Raw genomic sequence first — 19,939 nt, forward strand, 5'->3', positions numbered from 1 at the left:
ATACATACAAATCGATTATTAATTAGTCAGTATGTAGCAAAATAAAAATTGTTAATCATTACAATTAAGATTGATGATTAAACTCATATATATCAACATAAATATAACAATTTATTTAAAAAATTATTACAACTCATCAAAAATCTAATGTGACAAAAAAAAATAAAGGTGATATATAGGAAAAACCATATCTATCTCTTAAATGTATAGAAAGATATATTAAGAAAATATTGAAATGTATTTCCATGGAAACAATGTTTTATTTAAGGGGCACACTATATTTTAATTAAAAACATTTGAGATTAATAGTTTGTTTTTTTCTTTTACATTTTCATCACTAATTTTTTTTTATTTTTATTTTGTCTTTATCAACATTTTAATTTAGTTCTTTCTGTATCATTTTGACCTCTATTATTAAATTTTTTTTTCCCAGCAACTTTTCAAATTTTACAAATTTTGACATATTCATTTTTGTCAATAATTATATCCTAATTAAAAATATTTTAGGCTAATAACTTTTTGTGTTTGTCTAAATGTCTCCTATCAAGATTTTAACTTTTATATTTCATCATCAAAATTTTGAGTTTTAGGATTTATGATGTTCGAGGTTAAAGGTATATTTTGACTCGATCTTTTTTTAATTTTTTATACCACTAAAACTTTTTGGTATTTACTTTTGTCCTTAATTATCAACATTTTAATTTAGTTTTTGCTTTATCATTTTAACCACTATTGGTTTTTGTTTTTTCCTATCAACAATGTTTTTAAAATTAAAGTGTATATGTTAAGTATAATTTTTCGACATGTTCATCTATTGCAACTTTAAAGAGGAGCATAATGTCTTAGGGTTTTCTTCAAGTTTTTTGAACCTTGATTGTTTAATGAATCAGAAGATAACAATAGGGTAATAATATTCATATTACAGATTTTGATAAATTTACCACACAGTACAACTTTCTAGATACACTGTACAAGTTATTATAACACATGTGTGGTAGATTTATGACAACATGTGATACCAATATCACTTCTCATAACAATAACAACAACAACAACAATAATAATAATGATGTTTAATGGATCAGATCAATCATGATTTTTGATTTTAAGGGTCAAATTTCTTTTAATTTTACCTTCAAGTTGAGGTCATTTGAGGGGATTCTCACCCATTTCTTAACTACCTTATAAAGCATATGACTCTCTTATTTTCTCAAGAAAAGAACTTGATCTACCCAAACTACCCATCTGATTTATTAATTTAAATATTTTCGCCTAATATTTATATAATATCATAATAAAATTATTTACAATTAACATACATCCACAACCTTTAAAATAATTACAATACCTTATGTTTATATCAATTGCATATATATTAATAACAACGCCACTACTGCCATTGCCACCACCCGTCACCGCCAACCACTATCTCACCGTCGGATTGTGCGAATATATGACTAATATACGATAATGATGTCATGATTTAGATTGTTAAATTCAAATTGTATATTAGTTGAAATCATAATATTTTTAGTAATGTTTCTTAGGTATTAAATTTTAGCTGTTTTTCTAATGATATATAAGTTTAACTAGTTAACCCGATAAAAACCGTTGTTTTAGCTAATTTGATTGTTTATAACAAACTTGCTCGTCTATAAGATACGATATTTATAACATTCGGACTAATGAGGTGTTAATTTGATGCGAAACCAAAACACAGTAGCTATAAATTCATACGTGTACTTTTTCGTACATCTAGTACTCTAGGTGTAAGTTGGGTATAATTGGTACTGGTATATGCAATTAATTAATGCAATTAAATATAGGAAATGATTAATCTTTCTAATTAAATAATCTACTTATCCTTTTAACTATGAGATAATGATATATGAAAAATGAGGGGTCAAGATTATGAAAGAGAATTAGTGGATACTACATGTCACTTTGTTAATGTTTTAAGAGAATTATTAGGATTTTCCATTAATTATATTAATACACAAGTGTTTCATGAAAAAGGTAATATCGTCATCTCATTAACAAATGCCTTCATCAAATGCATCTCTATTATTGGTCGATTCTACTTTTAAGTACAAACCAATGGGTTTTAAGATAAACATCATCTCTCTCTCACACACACAAGAGAGACACCATGCCGATAGACAGTAGTATTTTTGCACAATCAGCTATTTTTTTTGGGGGGGATGCATTTGTAAAACTATAGGTCCCCTCTCATGTGAATTCACCCATCCACTTGCTCCCTTCCCTTAATTTATTTCTCTCTACACACACTCTCTATACATACTTTACATAAATACAATATTTGTGTATTTATACATATACATTTACTCCATGTTGTGTTATCCAACAATAATTATATCACAAGTTGTTATATATCATGAATCTTCCTGGTTCCTTACCATCTCTCTGAGTTGACCCACCTCACCTACATCTCTTCCGTATATTTTACGTATATCTACAAGCACGCACACACACCCATGAGTAAAACAAAAAACATTTTTTTTTCTCCTTATATATATATACACAAAGGGAAAATGATAAATTCCTCTAATCAATCTTCTTAAAAATCCTCCTAATATATCCACTTGTTAATACATGGAATTCATTAATTCTCTTTCCTAATCTCACCCCTAATTTTTCACATGTCACAATCCTATTAATTAAAAGGATTTTTAGACTAACAATTTAGGAAGATTGATCATTACCCCGACACACATATTATATATATAAATGCACCATACATTATGAGTTTTGCCAATGTTCCTATATATACCTAACCTTTCTCCCACAACCACTTCATAAACACATTATTTTTCATCTCTCTCTTTCTCTCTCTAGACAACCAACCTCATTATCCTTCTTTCTTTTCCTATATCTATATAATATTTCTATTTATATAAAATGGATGGAAGTTCTACAGATGATCAAAGCACAACCACCGAAACAACATCAACCGTCGTAGCTCCGGCGACTACTCCGCCGTTAGTTGGTAGCGGAGGCAGCATGGTTCTTGACATGGACGGCGGATTAGAAGCCGAGTCAAGAAAGCTACCATCTTCACGTTTCAAAGGAGTGGTCCCACAACCAAACGGCCGGTGGGGTGCACAGATTTACGAGAAACATCAGCGCGTGTGGCTCGGAACATTTAACGAAGAAGACGAAGCCGCGAAAGCTTACGACACCGCCGTCCAACGCTTCCGTGGCCGTGACGCCGTTTGTAACTTCAAACCACTTCCGGCCGACACTGAAGAAGCAAGTCTAGAAGCCGCTTTTTTAAACACTCATTCAAAAGCTGAAATTGTTGATATGTTGAGAAAACATACGTACAATGATGAACTTGAACAAAGTAAAAGAAATTGTAATATGAAAAACAAAAGTCATTTTAGTAGCGACGGTTTTAGGTCGGGTGGTCAACATGACCAAATGGTCAACGCAAGAGAACAACTTTTTGAAAAAATTGTGACTCCAAGTGATGTTGGGAAGTTAAACCGGTTAGTGATACCAAAACAACATGCGGAAAAACATTTTCCGTTACAAAGTGGGAGTACTTCAAAAGGTGTTCTTTTGCATTTCGAAGATAGTGGGATGAAAGTATGGCGATTTCGTTACTCTTATTGGAATAGTAGTCAAAGCTATGTGTTGACTAAAGGTTGGAGCAGGTTTGTTAAAGAAAAAAATTTGAAACATGGTGACATTGTGAGTTTTCAAAGATCTACCGGTTCGGATAAGCAGCTTTATATCGATTGGAGGTCGAAAACCGGTTCTCCGGGTAACGTGAACACTAAATTACCGGTTCAGCCGGTTCAACCGAGTCAGATGTTGAGGTTGTTTGGTGTGAATATATTCAGTGGAAATAGTACTAATGGCAATGGGAAGAGGAGTAACATAGAGGTGGATGAGTTGTTAGGGTTAGGGAAGTGTAAGAAACAAAGAATTATTGATGCTTTGTAACACTTTTTAATTTCTTCAGGGGTTTGTTTGGTAATTATTTTGGATTACTTTTTTTTTTATAATTTGTAGATGAGATGATTATGATGACGGGGAATGAAGCTGGAAAGTGGTGGGAATGGAATAGAGAAGGATGCAAGTTGCATTAAAAAGTTAATTTGTATATTTGTTTTTTTTTGTTAGAATTCCAAAAGATAATTGAGCTAAAGAAAGCTCAATGTAGGGATCAAGTTGAACAGTTGTAAAAAAATCCAACAAAAATATAAATTTTGTTTTTCTTATAATTTCATCTTCTCATCAGTTAGGTCTTTGATTAATATTTTGTTCTTTGCATATGCTATTATTATCAATACTATAATAATTTTTCTTGAAAGGCAACAAATTACATCTACATAGTTTTGGTCTTTGAGAATCTGTCTATAGTTAAAATCAATTTATTCAATACTCATTAAGAAAACTTGAAATATTATTCTAGTTTGTTAGAATTTAATTAGTTTATGGAGTCTGGTATGGTTTAATTTTCCACAATAAATGCTTTGTTATGAATGTTGTCATACATATACAAGTATGACGATGTGCAATGAAATACTTTTGTGCTCAAAAGATAGAACCTTTCCTGTTTTAGTAGATAATGTTTCATGAGTACTTTCTTGTTTCAGCATAAAATTTGTATGTGAAAAAATATCTGCTTATGTTTGTTGACAAGTCCCACACACTAGCTAGCTGGCACTGTGGTTGTACGAACAAATCAGTACACAAAAGTATTCGTATGGTGTATGACCATCATTCAAATTTTCAACACATAATAGATGGAGCATATTTTTTAACCTTTCCTGCAAGGATACTATAGCTTTACCTCTTTTGGAATAAAAGAGTTGTGTGGCTGTAGTAAATCCCATTAAAATCCGGAATAGTTTTTTTTTAGTGAAACATATATTCAAGTTACTTTTTTTTCTTCCTAAAATGGGTTCAACTAGCTAGTTAGAAATAGTTCCTTTTCAAGTCTTGACTTTAACTAATATTTCACATCTTAAATACTCCATGAAATATCAATGTATATTATGTCTCAAGAAACAGAAACAAAATTCTAATGCTTTTATGTCTTGTTATATATAACTTGGTGATGTTAGATTTATACCCACTAGGAAAGGATAAGTAGGAGGTTTTTCTTCTTCGGCTTAATCAGAGATGTCAAGTTTATAACATAAATGTAAACCGCTTAACTGAGGTTTTTGTAAATACCATTTTCCGATCCCTTCATTGGTCATTGAAGCTGTTCACTTATGGAACTTAGATGGTGGTTATTTAAGTTTTTTAAACTTTATTTGTGTCTTCTTTGTTTCGATAAATTGATGATAACCGACTCATATATATTCCAAGGTCTCCATATTAAACTATCTGGTTACATAAACGTCGTTAACTCGTAGGGCACCAATTGCTACTAGTTTAGTGTATGTTAGAAGAAAAGGAAACATAGATGAAAATGTGATAAGCTACGTAATAGAGTACAGGCCATGAAGAAAAGATGTTTTTCCATATGAAGAAAAAGGTCACAATGGCACACAAAAGCGAATCAGATATGATATGATGCTCCAAATCTAGGGTCGTACAAGAGATCTTTGAATAGTTCTTGGTCTTTTTACATCCCCAAAAATCATATCATCTAGTCATATACTATATCAAGAAAGATATTACACAAGATACTATCCTATTTATTTAGAAAAAAAAAATCCATTAATTCAAGAAGATTCAAGATCAAATGACACTTGATAAACTAAATTTTCATTGCCCAATAGTTAAATAACATATAAACCCCATTTCATTTACATATTTTATGCAAAGTAGTATTTCTATAGTATTTTTATCTTTGGGTAGAGACAAAACTATTTACATCCCACCTCCCCGATACTCGAGTTTCAATACGCTAGCTTAATTCATTCTCATTGTCTCTAGTTGATGGGAAGAAGGATAATGTACCTACTAATGATACATAGAAAACTTACAAACTTATATATATATGTGCGCAACCAAAACGTATATATTAGGCAAGTTAATCGTACTCTTGATATTAATTATTCCGTAATATATTATATATGTGTGTTATCCAAAACCTGCTTAAGTTATCACGGAAAATTCATTGGTTAACGTTGAAGATTAAGAAGTAATTATAACCATAGCCTGATAATTGTTGGCAATGGCCAGTTTGTTCATGGCAAACATAATATAGCTGGCTGTTAGGTGTTTAATATTATTAAAACTCTAGCTTTATTAAATCAATAAAGAAGATAACTTGAACTGCTATATATATAAGTTTTAATTATTGTAAAATGAAATCAAGAAGGATATGTATATCAATCTGATATCCTTTTTGGCACATGAAAATTTCTAATGATGGGTTCATATATGTATACATGGAATTGGATGCTCATGAGTCAAGACAGATGCATGTACTGATGATGACATACAAATGGAAAAAACATAGAGAATCTCCCAGCAGTTCTACAGGAATCAAAAAACAAAAACGTGATTATTATACTTTAACACATTTATCGTAAGGAAAATGATTAATCATCCTAGAATAATAGTTTAAAAATCCTTCAAAATATTAGATGAAAAATGTAGTAAAATTAGGAGGTAAGATTATGAAAGAGAATTAGTAGATATCACATATCACATTCTTATAGTTTTAGGAGAATTTTTAAGAGAATTTTTAGACTAATTTTTAGGACTTATTATTTTCTAATTACATACTATTCCAATACATATAATTTAACAATAGTGTACTTATATTATATGTCCTCATATATATAATTAGACCAAGTGTATCATAGGCTTTTTGTTTGTTTTCAATACAGTTAGCCATCGCCCATCTAATATAATAATCAATTATTCATCTAGAAAAGGGTTTATTGAGCTATTTCAGTTTATATATATATATAAGTTGACGCAACCATAATTTGTGTTGTTTGCAAGTGAATTTACTAAGCAAAACTTCTCTCATGTCATTTTCAATTCCTTCATTTTCTAACTTTATTATTTTCCACAAAGAATTATATTAGTTGACTTAGCTTCATGGATACCAATACGTTGAAAACCCATCAAAAATATATATATATGGGAAACTTAATTATCCTTAAGAATGTCATGGACACTTAAGTTGTACCGGCACTAACAATAAATTGAAAACTTATTAAAACGGTACATAGGGGAAACTATAAATCTGTCACCTCTGAGTTAAACCAAAAAGTGTAACTTCTGTTATCTGCCTGCCCATTGTATAGTAGTAATTCATAGGGTACCATTAATTCAAGTACAAGATTCATACTTTTTGACCATTATATTGTTGATTTAAGATTAAGGTGCATTTACTTATTTAATTAATCCCATGTTCTGGCCACAAATAATAATAATGCAGTAAGAAATGAACTTGTTATACGAGTATAATAGTTGCTGATTCAATGGCAAGATAACTAAATTACTAGTCCAAGATCCAATTTCATCTTATCTCTTTAATTAACAAAGCTTTTCCTAAGTAGACAGGTTCATACAAGTGCACACTTTGGTACATATATTTCCATACATGTTTGCATTTATTCCATTGTCAAGGGGTTAAACTTAAATGTGTAGCTGCTACAGCCACTTGTTCTTAAAAAAACCCTAGTGGCCACATGGTAAATTGGTAATTTAATATTTCTATTAGTAGATAGAAGGGTCACTCCACCAAAGGGGGCGAGCCTTTTACGGGATTACATATAATATTTTAAAATCTGGATATTCATTTTAATGACACATGCTTAATTAACAATTATTTAGTGTATTGATGTTGTTTATATGATGGTGACTTTGTCAAAATAACATTGGGATTCTAGATGTAAATTGTGTATATATAGTCATCCCATCACAGAATGCTCGTCGACGACTCCATTAGTGTATAAATAAACATAAAAATTGCCTTTAAATTAGAAATCAACTCGATCGATTTAATACATATTGATTTCAAAATATATATTAGAAAGAAAGCCAAATAAATACAATAAGTTTACAGATACTTATAGAGTGTACATATAATAGGTCTAAATTATAAGTTACCGCAATGATAATCCAGACCCATAAATAAATAGGGTTTATTCCATAAAAAGGTAACTTATTTACGCCAAATTCCTATTAAAGGTAACCTATTTTGTTTTCGTCTATTTAAAGGACCTTATTTTCATAAAATTCATAATAAAGGGTATGTCGTTAGTTTTTGACAGACGGAGCTCGTTAAGTGCCACGTCACCTCTGCCACGTCATCACTTTTGCTGACGTGGCACTTGACTTTGACCGTCCTATATATATATATCGATTTATATATATCTTTTTCTTATTTACTTTTTCCCTTTTCTCTCTCCCCGCCATAAATCTTCCCCCTTTTCTCTAATTCCCCCCAAATTGAAGAACCCTAATTTCCCCCATCCAAAATTCATTCGATTAAACACTAAATTGAAGGGAAAAACTTGTACCGCAATGTACAAATCACATAGTTAAGTCTTTAATCTTGCTTTATTTTTGTTAAAATGAAGTCAAAGAATAAGTTAGGTACTTTAGAGGTTCATTATTGTGGTGGGTTTTTGAAAAATCCACTGCGATACGAAGGTGGGGTGTTGGTTACTATGGGTGAAGTGAAATATAATGAGTATACATTTCAGTCATTCAATAAAAAAGTAATTAAGGTGATAAACACTTTTTATCAAGCAACCAAAGAAAAATATATTGGGCTATATTATTGTGTACCTTGTAAAGAATTAAGTAAGGGTTTACGTTACATGGTATGTGATAGTAATTTTAGAAATTTTTTTAAGCATGCTATTGCACATGATGGGCCTATACATATGTATGTAGATTTAGAAAAATTAGATTTGTCAAGTTTTATTGAAGGAAGTGATGATGAATGTGAGGAGGAGGAAGTGAAAGAGGGTGTGAAAGAAAATAAACCAGATGGGGAAGGTGATGATGATAGTGAAGATCCTGACTATGATGGAGATGGGGATAAGGAAAGTGATTCAGAAAGTGAGAGTGTGGTCGAAAGTTAGGGTGGAAGTGAGAGTAAGTCTGAAAGTGATTCAGACAGTGATTGTCCTAGCTTACATCATCTAAGTGCTGGTGAGGAAGAATTGATGGAATGTAGGAAGATGAAACAAAATAGGAAAAAGGGTAATGCACACCAAAACATATCACCAAATAAGGGTTTCAGTCCAAGGAGACAACCAATGCCAGTTTTGAGAACACCAAATTGTGAACATAGACAATGTGTTAGACATGTATATGCAAATTTTAGTAAGAAATAGGCTGGGGTGTATTTTAAGAACTACTTTTGGCAAGCTGCAAAGTCAACGTATCCAGAACATTTTATGTTCATTTTAGCTAAAATCAAACAAGGGAATGAAGAAGCATACAATTATCTGCTTAACAAACAACCATATAGTTACTAAAGCATTTTATGAACCAGGATTGGATTGTGATTCTGTTGAGAATGGCATTTGTGAATGCTGGAATTGAATGATCAAAGATTTTAGGAAGATGCCAATTATTCATATGTTTGAAGAGATTAGGAGGAAAGTCATGACAAGACTTAATGATCAGAGGCTTACAGGGCAGTCATGGACTGATGATATATGCCCCAATGTGAGACTAAATCTGGAAGAAAGCAAAATAACACACAGGTATGAACTTAATAGTTGTCTTGTTTATCATTTTCAGAATTGTTCTCTTGTTTAGTATTTTCTGCTTATAATTCTTTTTTAGGGATTGGGAGGTATTCAATGCTGGTTTTCAAGAGTTTGAAGTGATATATAAAAGTGATAGCTTTCTTGTGAACTTGGATAAGAGGGAATGTAGTTGTAGAGCATGGCAGTTGAGTGGAATACCATATCTACATGCAGTTAAGGCCATATATGCTCAATACAAAGAACCTGAACCATTTGTAAGTGATATTTTAAGGAAAGGCAAGTTCTTGGCTACTTACATGTATAATATAAGATATGTGGGTGGTGAAATAATGTGGCCAAAGACAAATAGGATTCTACCATTGGCACCACCTCTGAGAAGAATGCCTGGAAGACTAACAGTGAAGAGAAAAAAAGCAAGCAGTGAGGATGGACCTATAATGTCAACAAAATCAAAAAAATGTTCCAATTGTTGTCAGTATGGGCATAATGCAAGAAGCTGTTCAAAAGTCCCATTGTCAAGACAACCAAAAATACCCAAAAAAAGAGGTAGGCCAAAGATAGATGGCAGAAATAGTGCTCCAAATCAAGGTGGTAATGGCAGAGGTGATGGTCCAAGTCAAAGGGCTGGTGGCAGAAGTGGTGTTGGCAGAGGTGGTGGTGGCAGGGGTGGTGGTGCAAAGGTTGCTGGTCCAAGTGGTCAAGGTCAAAGTGGTGAAGGTCAAAGTCAACCAGTGCAGCAGTCTACACCTGTTCAAGACCAAAATATTGAGGAAAATGTCACTAATCTTCATGAAGATGACCCCATTCAACAATCTGCACCTGTTCAAGTTAGGGTTCAAAACCAAAATCTTGAGGAAAATATCACTAATCTTCATGAAGATGACCCCATTCAACAATTTGCACCTGTTGGAACCTCTCAAAGAAGAATGAAAAAGACACCAACAAGGAGACCATTTGTTCCTCCAAGAAAGAAGTCAGAAAGGATCATAAATAGGAAGCTTGCAACAAAAGTGGTAACCAAAGATGGAGTTGGCAATAGTTGTGACAAACCATTAAGTGTTAACTAGAATCATATGTAATTCTACAATCTTTTGAAACTCTAATTTAGTAGAATTATGCAATTTTATGTACTTGCATTATGTAATGCAATCTTTTGGAACTATTGTGTAATTCCAATATGTAATATATGCTAATTATCTAAATCCTCTTTGGTGCTAATTTTTTTATTACAAAATAACACTTCCATTCAATTTCATTCAAAATAACATTTGCAACTTAGAACACTTTCAGAAACAATATTACATAATATTGCACTTGCAGAAACCAAGGATAACACTTGCAGAAATACTTCCATTCAATTTCATTCAAAATATTACAAAAGCTTGAAAACTTGCAGAAAAGAAGTCTAGAACATATTCATTCTTGAACACTTGCAGAAACTGATAAACTTGAAAACATTAAAAAGCTTACAAATTGATTGACAAACTGATAAACTAGAAAAGAAGAAAATACATAATACAACAACATATAATACCCATTATAATCCTTCTTGAACACTTCAATTTTTTCCTCAAATTTGCGATTTCTTCTTCATGTTTCTTTCTTTCATCTCCGAATTCAATCATCTTACTTGTATACCGTCATTTGGTAGTTCTGGATCAATCCAAGAGAAGTAGTTACATCTTCTATTAGCCTGGTAATTAGGACAACCCACAAATCGCCTACCTAGGTTGTTTGATGTCAACGACGTCCATTTTCTTGCTACATCACCACAAAAACAACGAGAAACAGGTCCTCCAGATATATTAGACATTTAGAAGTGTTTAATTGATAAGATATCGAACGAATTGGAGAATGGGAAAATTACGGTTCTTGAGTTTTGGGGGGAAATAGAGAAAAGGGGGAAGAAGGAGCGGGGAGAGAGAAATAGATCCAGGGAAAATATGTTTTTTTGATATATAAATCGATATATATATATAGGCCGGTCAAAGTCAAGTGCCACGTCAGCAAAAGTGATGACGTGGCAGAGGTGACGTGGCACTTAACGAGCTCCGTCTGTCAAAAACTAACGACATACCCTTTATTAGGAATTTTATGAAAATAGGGTCCTTTAAATAGACGAAAACAAAATAGGTTACCTTTAATAGGAATTTGGCGTAAATAGGTTACCTTTTTATGGAATAAACTCAAATAAATAATACGTATTAATTTTGCTTTTGAAACTTAAACTCATTAAAATAATCTTTTCTTAGCCTAATCAATTGAGTTTGTTAATGATGGCTAGCGCAGCTGGTCAGAGGCATTTCTAATTTTACAAGGTTTTGAGTTTGATCTTCAGGAATGGTAAGCCTTGGGTTTTCCTTCTTAATACTTGTAATTAAAAGTCCATAGTCAACATTTCGTTGTATAGGGTAAGTGCAAGGTTTCATTTTTACACAGTGAAGTTTTTCTGATGTCATGTGCTGACCAAATGTTTAGGAAAAAAAAGAGTAAACTATATTAACATATAATTATTGAGATAAAACGTTAGTGGAGTCTCAGTCCTCTCATGAGGGTCAAATAATTATATTAAGGGGGAGACCCGAGTTTAAACCCGAGAGAGCGTAAGATGAACTCTTATTAATAGTCGTGACGTTTGGTGGATAGGTTTTCTTCCCTATGTGGTCCTCTGAAAATTCAAATGATATCTTGTCCGAAGAACGTATGGCCGATAAATGAGACGAACATGCTCTAACAATTTAAACATTAAAAAAAACTATATTTACACAACAGCTTTAAATTATTTATATATTACTTTTACTTTTATATACAAAACTCTAATATATCCTCGTATTACTTTTATATACAATGGGGGAGAATCCCACACTTCAAATCTCCATATGTAAGATATCACTATTTATATTTATCTTCCGAAATCACTTCTTTGTTGTAGTTGTTTGTTGCAAAGAGTTAAAAAAAAAATAGAAAAAAAGAAAGAAAGGAAGAAAATTAAAAAGTAAGTTGTATACTGTATAGTAAATAAAGTAATAGTAGTTGAAAATGAAACATTTTTAGAAGAAAAAAAATATGTTGTTATAAAAATATTTTTTTCCTCTACATGTTAGAGATATATCACTACAACAAAATATGTCATTTTCTCACATTTGTTTTTATATACCTTTAAAAATTTACATTTCAAAGTAAATATATGTGAAAATTTTTGTTAATTTAATCACATTTAAAAGTATATATATATATTACATTTCAAAGTGTGAGGAAATTTAAAAAATTACAATATTTACACACTTATACATGTGGAAAAAAAAAGTTTACATGTTTAAGTATGTAAAAATATATTAATTGTTCACAATTAAGAGTATGAAAGTTAATTTATAACACTTATTTTCTTCACACATGGAGGGTGTAAAGAAATCATGCATGTGTTACAAATTGACTCACCCTTTTAAGTGTGAAAATATTTGACAGTTATTCATACTTTTATGTGTTAACATTTTGTTTACACATTTATAACTTATAAGTGTGAAAAAATTATAACTTTTAAAATTTATTTACACTTTTATATATAACCTTTTCTTACACATTTTTATATGTGATTAAAACATAATTTTTTTTACAATTTTTATAACTAAGTATGAAAAAATGAATTTTTTTTTAATTAGAGAAAGGCTTAAAGCTACCAATAGCGTGCAAAAATATCTAGCAATAAACTAAAACAGGATTAAAGTATTGTTTAATCGACACATGACACATTCTTCAAATGACAAGTGTCCTTTTGAGTAAACTTATTTGATCAAATTAAAATTCCTAATTTATACTTTATTTAGTTATTTATTTATTCTTTAAACCTTACTCCATATTATATATAAAATTACGTATTTCAATAGTTTAGAATAAGGAAACTCACTAAAATTCTAATTAAAATAATAATTTATATACGGAATCATCTATAACTAATTTCTTTAATTTTTACTAATCTAAAGATACCTATCTAATTCGTCTAATTTTGGTCGTATAACTTGCTTTCTCCCAAGTTTATATATTTTTATTTCCCCGAATTAATATATTTTTATTATATGAATCAACATCCTTTCTTTTTTACTTTTATATTAACGACATAAATATAAATCTTGATTTCATAGTCATGATCGTTTAATCAAACAAAATAATTTTGATCTGTGTTTTTGCTTGGTTTAGTAATTAGCAAGGATGTGTTCAGATAGTGGTAAACAAACCAACCTAATATGAATAAATGATAGTTTGTTAATTTATAAATTACTATTACTATAATATATTCAATGAAATAATTTGTAATATAGTTTTTATGTTCATATGTAGTTTTCTTTATTACAGTATATAACTTTTCTTTTGTAAACTTTTTATCGAGGTTGGTCTCTATCTTTTTAACTCGAATTGCTAACTGTGATTCATGTTCTACACCATATTAATACTAGTATTAGTATATATATCTAATAATATTCAACCATAAGTTTATGCCTACACCATATTAATACTAGTATTAGTATATATATCTTTTTAACTCGAATTGCTAACTGTGAAAATAGAATTCTTGAGGCAACTTATGTGTATTGCCAACAACCACGGATACGTACAGAACATATCACTATATCAGCATATCCGTGTGTTAGTATCGCGAAGTCTTTCTAGAAACTAACCAAACATTGATTAATATCTTATCAAAATGGCCAGATAATAAGTTTGACGTTTTAAAAAAGAAAAGTCAAAGTCTTTAGCTAATGCCAAATTTACAGTCAAATTAGTACTGTTCAACTTATTTTTCACCGTATTTTCTTCCTACACTCCAAAAAGCTGGCCATTTGCCAAATTTCCAATTTTTTTTTCCTTTTAGTTGCACGTTTAAGGTGTACGACTCTGGGCCACAAAACTAATATTAAATAATTTAACACTCGAATATGCACCGATATACAGTGGTTATTTAACAAACTCAACTAGAGAGGGTTGTTGACTGTCACTTGATGACTCGAAGCTAACTAATTTAACAAAACGAGTGGCCATTTTTGAAAATGTTTACTAACGCCCATTGAATTTGATTAATCCCATTTTTTTTATCAAGCTGATTAAGGACATTATAACATCCGCAATTCAAATAAGCTTTAATAACTTATTTGTGTAGCCACCTCAATTGCCCACAAGGCATATATATATATATATATAGACACTTTTAACGAACTAACATTTTCTATAAATACAAATATATATTTAATACACTTTAATAAAACACAAAACTAAACTTAGCATTTTAGGATTTAGATTTTTATCTATACTATCTATACTATATTATAAAGTAAATAGGGTTTTAACTTTACACTTTCAATTTCAACAATATATACATAATAATGCATGATGTACCATACATCAATGCTTACAACTTTCTCTCTCCTTCATAAATCATTTTACTCATCTAATTCATTCAAAATCGTTTATTTCAAAAACCATATATCGATAAATTATAAAAATTATATGGGTGTTCTTAAAATTTCATGCTCTTTCATTAGAGATGTCATTCGATATACTTTCAAAGAATTTTTGAATCCGAAGGCGTAGCCCGTACGGCTAAGGGATTTGGCTATGACACTCTATGACATATCACACTCTATGACCTATCATCCTCACCATCTCACCGCCGCAACGCGTAGATACTTGCTCTCGTATTTTAAGAAACATTGACTTCATTAAATGTGTAAAAACATGTGTTTTGTGACACATGTTAGAAAATTTCTTCCACTAATTACTTACGTTTAGCAATAAGCTGTATTTGTGATATGTCACAATACAAAACAGCTTAATAGAGGCTTATGCTAATACCAAATCTTTTCTCATAAAGACGTAGAAGGAAAATTCCAAATCTTTGACTAAAAAGTCATCGATCTAATATGTCATTAATAATCATTTTGATGACGACCTTTCTTACAGCGAACACTAAATATGCCATCATTATAGGTGTGTTAAGAACACAAAGCCCATTTGCAGGTAAAAGAAACGGTGTGGAACTCGGCGGTGAAGCCCTCATCATAATTAGCGCACCGTGGCCGGCCACTATGATAAATACTATGATATACTTGGGTATACTATGTGTTTCTTTTTAAGTTTACCTAGAGCGGTTGAAGTTGTTGTCTTGTTTATGTAATGTAGTCGGTCGAGGGTGGATAACATTGTGGACGACTACACCTAGTAATTAATGTGGTGCGTCATGGCCTCAAGAACGTGTGCTGCTGAGCGATTTTTCCCCTCTAATCGAGTACAATGGGGCGGGTATGATAGAGGATACGTAAAGCCTTGTGGCATCTTTTAATTTTCTAACGAGATTTTTGCTGATTTTATGTAATTGTTGGTGTGAGTACTGTGTGACAACTTTTATAATGTGATTTGTGAGAAGCGTTACACTTTCTGTTAATATCATTATGGTTCACTACTAGTAAGAATTAATGAAATAAAATGGTGTTTGTTTGTTGACGTTAGTCTAAACATGAACGGATATGAATAAAGCTTTTTGCATGTGTTCATTCATTGAGTTTTAAACGAATGAACAAACAAACACAAATATATATTATACTAGCAAGTAGCAAACGATTGTTTTCTAAGAAAATAATCTTACTCACGATATCTTGAACAAAAATGTGAAAATAAATCAGCGTACACGTAAGGTCATGAAGAATGCAGAATATCAGTTATGACTTTGTTGATTTCATGGAAATATATGGTCAATGTGGAAAATTTTGGGGAAATAGCTACGACGATAATTAATGGTGGGAGAAGAAGACTATGGATTTTGAAGGATTATATCGTCAATGAAGTTTGGGTTTAAAAATATTGGGCCGGATTAGAAGCCCGGCAGCTTTAGGAATAAATTGAGCTATTTTCAGGGCTGCACTTGATCAAAAGGCTGAATAGATTAGTTGGGCCTCATTTTTTTTTTGACGAAACACGCTTAATGTCTCTGGGCCACAGATTGTTAATTGATTTACTAAATCATGTTTGTTTTTTTTAACAATTTAAGTGTTTGAGTTGATTAAGTGACTGAATGAATAAGTGATATTTTTTGTTTATTAAGTAAAAAAAACAAACACTTTTGATAACTTAATGGATTAAGCATTTTTGATTAAGTCACAACTTAATTTATTAGGTCGAAAACAAAACCACTAAGTGCATGAACCAAATGTGACATAAACATTTAAAGCATATATATATAATTATATTCATGGATCATAAATCATATATTTTTTAGACTTTTTACTTTTAATGACAACTTATTATGCCTTTTATTTCCCGGAAAAATGTAGCAATAAATAAAATATAAGCCAAAAATTAACTGAACCATTAATGAATGTATCTTTTTGTTTTTCTTTCTTCATCATTACACAATTTAATTTCAAGTCATGTAATGTTGATCAATCCTTTTTTTAAAACCTGTTTAGGCATATTAATTATAATTTAAATATCATAAAAGAGGTTTGCTAAATACAGCCTTTAGGGCTGTGTTTAAGATGCATAAATTGTTTGTATATATACCATAAAAATCAAGGGGCAGACTTTTAATATGGAAGGTACAAGTTTATTTATATACGTTAAATACAGCCCTTTAGCATTTTCCATCATAAAATATTGGGGAGTGATATTACTCCGTATATCTGTTGCTGTGGATATAAATGAAAAGATTTAGTTAAAGCGTATATATGCTTGGTATGCGACGCCACGACTTCGACACCTATCTATCTTGCAGACTTTCCGATTTCTCCTAAGTTTTATGTCCAAATTAAGCAAAATTCTCTTTCTCTTTATTCCAAAAGTTTATTCTTAAATATTCTCGATCAATTCCAGTACTTAAGATATTCAAGCTAGCTTTTTTCTCGTACCAATCGGATCTTCCTATGTTTGCACACATATATATAAACCCCACCTTGAAACAAAACAAGTCAGAATAGTAGTCCGCCATATAAATTAACGGTTAATTTTCTTAGAAAAGGAAAAAAATAAATAATGGTGGTTCTTAAGAATAATAATCCAAGTGAGTTGATGATGATCAGAGAAAAAGTGAAGGGATATGAAGAGTATATTGGAGCTTTAGAAGAAGAAAAAAGAAAGATTCAAGTGTTCGAACGTGAACTTCCTCTTTGTCTTGATCTTGTTTCTCAAGGTACGCATTATTAGATGATCACATATTCATATATATTTTTTTGGTTTAGAATCAATACACATTCGTTTCACGCACACTATTTATATGTATCTGACTTTTTTTTTTTGGTCATGTAGCGATTGTTAGATACAAACAGAAAATGTCTGGGACGAACACGGATTGCCTAAATGGTGAATTCGATCATTATTTTGAGCAAATTTCAAGTGAAGCAGCAGGAGGCCCACTTTTGGAACAACTTATTCCTATTAAACAAACGAATGAATTCCAAGGTGATGGAAATGGCAATGATGAGGAGGAGCAACAAGAAATTAACAACAAACAATATTCATGTCATAAATCAGAAGGTTCATGTTCTAAGAAATCAGATTGGCTTACCTCTACCCAACTTTCGATTCAAGCCCAAGATCATCATCAACCCATTGAAAAGGTACGTATAAATTAAACCACATTAATTAATTATTCTTTTTTTTTGATACAAATTATTTGATCATTAAAGATTGTAAATTTATTTATTTATATGTATGTGTTATACTGTTAATTAGGACTTATTGTCTAAGAGGGAGCTTTCTTTGGAGAGAAATGATAAGGGATGTGGTGCTTTTCATCCTTTCCAAAAGAAACAACAACAACCAGCATCCGTGAGTTCTTCCGCGGACACGGATGATGGTGATCATGATAAATTAGGACAATATTCGAATAATAAGAAACAAAGGAGGTGTTGGTCGCCGGAATTGCATAGACGCTTTCTCCATGCTCTTCAACAACTTGGTGGTGCCCATGGTATGTCCTAATTTTTATTTTCGTTATTAATTAGTTGTCTTAACTTAACTTACATCAAGTTAATTTGTCACTAAGACTTTTTTTTTTAAAACATAATTGTGACTTAATAAATTAATAATGGTTTATATATATTGTTTGCAGTTGCTACACCAAAACAAATTAGGGAATTAATGAAGGTTGATGGACTTACGAGTGACGAAATAAAAAGCCACTTACAGGTTTGTATATATATATATATATATATTTCATTAATATGATAATTCAATTGTTCAAATACTATTCCGTTAATTAGTGAATTTTTTTTTTCTTTTAATCATTATCATATGTTTGTACATAAGTTCAAACACATTAATTGCTTAACTTTTGATATAAACGTACATGACAGAAATATCGTCTGCATACGAGAAGGCTGAACCCTGCAACCCACGATACACTACCAACTCATCACCGGCTTGTGGTGGTTGGCCAAATATGGATGCCGCCGCTGGAATATACCACCAACAACAATGCAGCTGCCTCATCTCTGATAACCGATGCACCCAACAACACCCAAGGAGTATACTCTTCAATAGCTACGACTCTAGCACCTTCTCTATTTCTGCGGAAAAAAACAATGGAACCAAGAACTCCATCGTCATAAAAAAAAAAATTAGTGTTGCCAAGACCGTACACTACCTCTTCACCGATCGATCAGCCTAATTAAACTATCCCTAGCTCCTTTTGATTAATTAATTTCTTCTTAGCTACTATACCACGAGCTTTTTTTGATTGATGAGATCCCCTCAAGTTGGTTACGTTAAAAGATTAAAAGGTTCCAAACATGATAAAATTAAGGGTCGACAATCAAGTAAATTTAGGGACCCGGCCCGGCCACTAGATAAAACTTAAGAGAAATAAAACTTGATAAGGAGATCGATCTGCTAATTGTTTTTTGTACGTTATACGTTGATGAGGATTTTTGTGAAAGCTAGGCCAATATGTATTCAAGGCTACATGTAATGTTTGTTGCTATTCATTCTCTTTAGTAAGTTCCTAAAAGTTTACACGATTTTTATACATATACATATACACTTTTTCGTTTTTTGCTTATATCTTTATATATATCCATTTCTAAATACGTTGGACATATGGTTTAGATGTGTACACCATTAGCCCATAAACTATTGTTACATGATATTTGTTGGACCTAACATTGCAAGTATTTTATATATATTCTCGTATATTTCAAAGTTCCGTACAATATATAGACTTAATTGCTAGACCTCACATAATACTATCATTTTCATGATGATAAATTAATTACCAGACAAAA

The 19,939-nt window shown here is 31.2% G+C and overlaps 2 protein-coding genes across 2 annotated transcripts; both read left to right on the forward strand.

The window, feature by feature from the left end:
• The first annotated feature begins 2,843 nt into the window (after window positions 1-2,843).
• LOC122583302 (AP2/ERF and B3 domain-containing transcription factor RAV1-like) lies at window positions 2,844-4,250 on the forward strand. The gene has a single exon (XM_043755721.1). It carries the CDS (start codon window positions 2,920-2,922, stop codon window positions 3,967-3,969), a length of 1,050 nt encoding a protein of 349 aa, XP_043611656.1. The 5' UTR covers window positions 2,844-2,919; the 3' UTR covers window positions 3,970-4,250.
• A 13,440-nt stretch (window positions 4,251-17,690) lies between these two features.
• On the forward strand, window positions 17,691-19,267 carry LOC122592129 (transcription factor HHO3-like). The gene is made up of 5 exons (XM_043764340.1): window positions 17,691-17,847; window positions 17,964-18,274; window positions 18,390-18,627; window positions 18,769-18,845; window positions 19,013-19,267. The coding sequence occupies exons 1-5, from the start codon at window positions 17,691-17,693 to the stop codon at window positions 19,265-19,267; spliced, it is 1,038 nt and encodes a 345-aa protein (XP_043620275.1).
• Window positions 19,268-19,939: the final 672 nt, after the last annotated feature.

The sequence above is a fragment of the Erigeron canadensis genome, chromosome 1 (assembly GCF_010389155.1).
Source record: "Erigeron canadensis isolate Cc75 chromosome 1, C_canadensis_v1, whole genome shotgun sequence".
Classification (NCBI taxonomy): Eukaryota; Viridiplantae; Streptophyta; class Magnoliopsida; order Asterales; family Asteraceae; genus Erigeron; species Erigeron canadensis.

Coding starts and splice junctions, on each gene's coding strand:
- LOC122583302 (XM_043755721.1), top strand. CDS start 2,920: ATGGATGGAAGTTCTACAGATGATCAAAGCACAACCACCGAAACAACA.
- LOC122592129 (XM_043764340.1), top strand. CDS start 17,691: ATGGTGGTTCTTAAGAATAATAATCCAAGTGAGTTGATGATGATCAGA. Junction 18,275..18,389: donor ATCATCAACCCATTGAAAAG/GTACGTATAAAT, acceptor ACTGTTAATTAG/GACTTATTGTCTAAGAGGGA. Junction 18,846..19,012: donor AAATAAAAAGCCACTTACAG/GTTTGTATATAT, acceptor CGTACATGACAG/AAATATCGTCTGCATACGAG.